A 6,122-nucleotide genomic window follows, 5' to 3' on the forward strand; every position below is an offset into this window, starting at 1 on the left:
TGTGTGAGGGCGGGGAGTGTGAGTTAGGCTGGATGCATACGTGAGTGTGAGGGACTGTGCGTGTGTGACATGTTTGAGTATTTACGTTCAACGTAATTCGAAAGATGCTTCCGAAAGGCAAGAGCTGCCAATCGGTGTATTAAAGATGAATTTCTTATTTTTTACATCCGATTTTGATGAAATTTTCAGTGTTTTGCTTGTTGGATTTTTCTCTTTTTATCAAATAAACTTTTTTGTTGGGATGGACTTGTCCTTTAAGGTAGTAAATCATACCATGTACAGTCCGAATCGCCTGTGAAATATATTTTTCCTTTAAAAAAGCATGTTGATATGAACATGTAGGTTTGTGATCTGAATAAATAATTAAGTGTATTACTTTTTGTAAGCGAGTTAAAAGAACTTTAGAGTATATTTTTACATCGAAATTAATCAATGAAATAAGTCGATAATTTTCCTAAATCTTTTCTCTTTGTTTGGTTTATCAACGTAACAACACTCTGTTTTTTACTTGAAGATATTTCGGATTTTATATTAATAATAATTCAATGCCGCTAACAGAGGGCCAGATAAAATTAACCGCTTGGAATATTTATTGCCCATGTCTCATTAAATCAAATGTCAAAGAATATGAGTTTGTGATTCGTTCTCGCAACATCTTGCGAGGATGCCATTTCAAGAGTAATGAGCGCCCCAATGACTAAATATCGTTTTTAATAACTTCAGATTTTAAAACTTTTCCAAACCGGTCGCTCACTCCGTTCGCTCGTGGAAAAACAAGCCTAAATAATATTGTAACGCGAGACCCCCTCAAATAAAAGTATGCTGCCACCACAATAGTTTATAGAGTTATTGAGCTCTCGACCAAGCATTATTTAACACTTGACCGTAAATGAAGAACTTTTCCTCGATGAGAACTTTAATTAATTAAATGTCCAGTAAACCTCCAATCAGAATAGCCGTCTCATGATCCAATATCTGAGATTACGCTTCAAGGCCTATGATTGGTCCATCTTCTCGCATCGACCGCCAACTTTTAGCCTCTCCATTCTGCCACAGCCATGGATGTTGAAGGAGCTCCGATGACCTGAAGAAAAACCGTCATTTCTTCCATCTTGAGACTTCAGACATATCTCTTGACCCGGACTCTCGCAACAGAATTTAATAGGTGAGTTTACTCACTGAATGACTTCGATTAATTTAAATACAAAGCTAAAATTTCCCATCTTTCTTTGATAGAGAAGCCATGTAGCAAAATCTCTATTCACTCACGTACAATACTTGTTCGCCTTGTGTTTCTACACACACGCTCAGGCATATCCACTTCACACACGTGCAGTCACCTAAGTTAAATTATGCACATCGACATCCATAGAAGCGATCAGGCTATGCTTCGCAACCAATCATTCTAGTCTGTTTCAGTTCTCAATTCCACTCTTTATCACTGGGTCTCACTAGGTAAGCGTAGTTTCCCAAGCTCGATGTCGCGTTCCGTTTTCTTGCAATATACAAGGTTGGTCTATAAATAAACTAAGAACCCTAACTTAAATAATGCTTAAACTAATTGTACGGTACTTCTTATCCCTAATCACATCATCAATCAATCATCACTAATCAATCGATCACCATTTCTAATTCTAAGACTTAACAACAAATCCAATTTATTGGATTCATCATTCTCAAACACTGATCACTAATCATCTTCCTTCTATGCAAAGTGTGCAAGTCCAATTACTGATTCCTAAGAAAAATAAAATAAAGTTCAACTGAACTTTAATATAAGAAATTTTGAAGTTAACAATTCTTCTGAACATTTCACAATAAAATTTGGATATTTACATCAATTTACATAAGTATAAAAATTCATTGAATATGGAATGAGCAATATTAAATTGTATAACTTAACTCTACGTAGATAAGAATTTAACTGTAAGTCTGTGCATGTCACTCTTAAATTGAAAGAATGATAAATAGAATAATAATTAATTGCTAAGTTGATAAATCCTATGTATTACTGTTACAAATACACTATCGGTATCGTTTGTAAGTATTGATTATTACCTAAGCTACATCCTACTTTAGTTCCGTACTTTATACTCCGTAGAGTTGTGTTCCCTCTCAGAGTTATTTCCACTTAAAACTGTAAACTACTCTCCACAAAGGTTCCAGGACCAATGGTTCTTTTCTGTCGATCTGACTTATGTGAGTAATCCTATCTAAACTGCCAGCAGTTACTCAATATCTTTCTCCATCCAATGTCACTAACCCAATACAACACACCAATCTCCAAAAATATTCTTATCCTATCAACCTCTCAACGGGCCTTGTTTACCAGCCTTACAGCGCCTACAAAACTCCCACTCACTTTGTCGGTGTGAAGTTTGTATCAACATCCAACATTCTGTGTGATGAAAAGCCTCAGAAATCCGTAAATATCCCTAATCATCACGGGTTCAAGAATAGACTCACATAGTACCTTTCTTAGCATTAAAGCCTACCGGAAACTCTAACCTCGTCCCTGCTGTCTGAGCATACAGCTAAGCAAAACAAGTCTGAAAGACCAACACCTTATTCCTATTTCAGTGTTAAGTAAATCAACCAACTATTTATACAATGTCAATGCTCTAATGAAGAATTAAGCTTCATCCATAAATTGAGTTTACTTCAGTCTATAAACATCAAGTATCCTTAATAAAATATGTGAATGACTGCACAGACAATTATTTACAAGTTATTTACAAATGCTTTCTGATACTCAGGTATTTACATCTCATCTATTATTTACATGTCATTCTGATTATATCGTAATCTTAATCAGAATTAATATTCAGTATTCTGATATAACATTAAATATTTTGATATAACAAAATATTCTGGTCTTAATAACTACAAATATTCTGATCTTAACAACTACGGGAATTGCATGCTTGACACTATGTAACACGTGACCTTAACATCCACACACTCATGATGGCTAGTTTTGTTTAGTTTTGATCCTATTTGTATATGATGTAAGAAATGTAAATAAATAACCAAAGTAATTAATCCTGAAATTAGAATTGAGTTAACGACTCTATCAATAAATATTGTTTAAACGACCAATGTGGAAAAATGCCAAAGTCAGATCAATATTCAAAGCAATACCAAAACAACACACATTCCAGAACAACTTGACAGTTTTATGCCAAATGTTACTGACCAAAAGATAATCTCTGTTTAGAGATTGAAAATCTGACACTAGCCTTTTCCACGTTGGTAGAATAATTTTATCAATGCAGTAATTTAATTTCCCTGACTAGATAATTTGATTAAGTATTCAGACTGTCAAGAGTCCTTAAAAGGACTGCCTAAATATAGTCATCAAGTCAGAAATAAATTCATAATATAAAAATGCATAAATTATCCAATTTCATAAATAAGGTAATTAAATAGAATTATCCATTCAGGAGATTCCAGAAAGATAAATTAATAGTCAGCATTCATGTTCACTATCGTGACCATCAATTAATTTCTATCTGCTTTTAAACAGCTGTGTTCATGTCAAAATGAACACAAACAAGCACCAATAAATGCTTTCATATCTTCTCTAGATATCTATCAAACAATCAGTAGACTTGATAAATCAATCAAAGTCTGCGAAAGAATAACAAAAGCTGCCCAATTTCTGTGAACAACTGATAAATCCAAGCTGACTATAAAGAAATGCAACAGAGTATTGGTTGCCTAAGATCGTCACGAACCCCAAAAAGGTGACGAACGATTTCAAATTCGTAGCTAAAATTCATCATTATTCTCGCTGAATTCCCTGAATGGAACTAAGTGTCATATTATGACGTAATGTACTCACAGAAGAATGCTTAAGTTGAATGAACAATGAATAGTGGTTCTGAGAGAGAGATTGAGTGAGAGACTTTCAACGATCCTACTCTAACGAGCTTGCAGACGATATGGCAAACTCTCGAAAACCTCGCCTATTTATAGACTTTTGGCCCCCCAGGATTTTGGCAATTTTTGAGCTCATTACATTACGCGGCGGGTTGTTATGTAATTTTAGTGCTTTAAAAACCACTCAATTCACATAACATTACGCGGCGGGATGCTATGCAAATTCAGTACTTTAAAATACACAAGATAGTGCGTCTGTGCGCGTATGCGCGCATCAGAGCTTAAGATCCAAGGAAAAGTTCAAAATACTGCCGGTAATCGTCTCAGAATAAAGGAAAATAACAGTATCCAAACATGAATGAAGAAATTCCAGCAATAAATTAGTGCTGTCATCAACTTTCATGGAATTTACACAAAAGGTAAGATTCAAATTTGACTTAGAGCTATTTAAACGCTCATAAAATGTCATAACAGACCATACCGGTCCCATAAATAGATCGTACTGCTGGCTCTACGCGATTATGGCGTGACTCAGCAGAAATATACCAATTCCTCTGCGCTAACACGTATGCGCGCACACTAACAATTAATCCAAAGAAATTCACCAGTCTCTCTCTGGAATTCAGGTCACAGTTCACGTAGTAAAAACAGCTGATCACCGGCACTTAACCTTTCATTCAATGACTATAATGGCTTTCAGTTACGTTATGTAAACAAACAAAACTCCAGATGAAAAGGACATTTTAGAAATCTAAATATCTCTTTTAAGATGAGATTTTCCTATTCACGAAGGGGGGTTTCCTTCACACTACCCCCTGCCAAATAAGTCACTGTCCCAGTGACTATATAAATAGCATTAAATTTCAATATATAGCAATACAAAATACATGAATATTCATTCATGCACATAAAAAAAAATATTCTTAAACGTCATAAGATACATAAAGCTCATACAAAATACATGAGGATCATAAAAATGTACAACAAATTACTTTGTAACTTTTGGTCTTTTCTCTGGATAGTGAGAGTCAATTAATCTTCTTTTTAGAACATATCCATTCTTTGTCTTGACATAGTAAGATGTGGCAATCGTAACCTTGGTAACTATTTGGATCTGGTCATTCTGGCATTCAGGAAGGTTTATGGAAATAGTCTTCTTATCACTGACAAGTTCAACAACTCTGCATTCTGGGGTCTCATCTGTGTTGCCTTCTGAATTCTTTTCAATCTGTCTTATCTCTGCCTTCAGTCTCTTCTCCTCTTCTAATCTCTTCTTCTCAAGCTCCCTTTCTTTCTCTAGCCTCTCTTCTTCCTGTCTTCTCTGCTTTGCTTCCTTGTCACGTTTCCTTCTCTCTAATTTTCTCTTCTCTTCTTCTAACCTTCTCTCCTCCTCCTCTATCTTCCGCTTCTCCTCTTCTAGCTGCTTTCCTTCTTCATCGAGTTGTCTCTCTTCTTCTTCTTTCTCCCTACTTTCCTGTAGTTTCCGTCTTTCTTCTATGATCTCCTCATCTATCTCGTCTATCTTGCTCCTACCAACCCTTTTCCAAACTCTTTCCTGGCTATCCTCCTTCCTCCTTTCTTCCTCTACTGCTTCCTGCCGCCTTCTTTCCTCCTCGATTCTTTCCTCCTCCTCTTTCCTCTTTCTTTGTTCTTCTCGTCCGTTCTTCTCTTTCTCCCTTTCTTCCTCTATCTGTCTCCTCTTCTCCCTTTCCTGCTGTTCCTCCATCCTTTCTTTAGACTTACATGTAGGCAAAGTCGGGCTAGATCTTAGTGTATCCACTTCTTTGATATAAGCTCGGTGATGTCTTTTGTAATGCTGTCTCATTGACTCTCTTTTATCAGTCTCATGATTACATCTTTCACAGTGAATAAGAAAAGTCATTTGATGAACCTTCCGTAGATGATAATTTAATTCTGGATAAGATGAAAATACTCTTTTGCAGTGCCTGCAGGTCACTTCCATCCTGGTACTGTAAGATACAAATTACAAAGCATACAAGGCATATATATAATTGTATGTTGTCATACATACAATCAAAATGATAAAGAAAGGAATATTGTAGAATAAATTTCTGAATACAGCCATCATGGTGAAGATGTATTGTTTTTGTGACTCAAAGTTCAATGTATCTTTGTGGTGGAACCCTGTTTCTATTTGGATTACGCCTGATTTCTTGTGTCAACCAGTTTTTTAAAGGCTTTCCAGTATAAGCCTTTAGTCGATCGATGTGCACCACCTT

The 6,122-nt window shown here is 35.7% G+C and overlaps 1 protein-coding gene across 1 annotated transcript; it reads right to left on the reverse strand.

Moving 5' to 3' along the window:
* Positions 1 to 4,020: 4,020 nt before the first annotated feature.
* LOC121412932 (capping protein inhibiting regulator of actin dynamics-like) lies at positions 4,021 to 5,521 on the reverse strand (the record flags this gene model as incomplete). Its single annotated transcript, XM_041605695.1, has 1 exon — positions 4,021 to 5,521. A coding segment is annotated over one exon (651 nt), but the record flags the coding sequence as incomplete, so codon positions are not given.
* Positions 5,522 to 6,122: the final 601 nt, after the last annotated feature.

This window comes from Lytechinus variegatus, chromosome 4 (genome assembly GCF_018143015.1).
Source record: "Lytechinus variegatus isolate NC3 chromosome 4, Lvar_3.0, whole genome shotgun sequence".
Taxonomy (NCBI): domain Eukaryota; kingdom Metazoa; phylum Echinodermata; class Echinoidea; order Temnopleuroida; family Toxopneustidae; genus Lytechinus; species Lytechinus variegatus.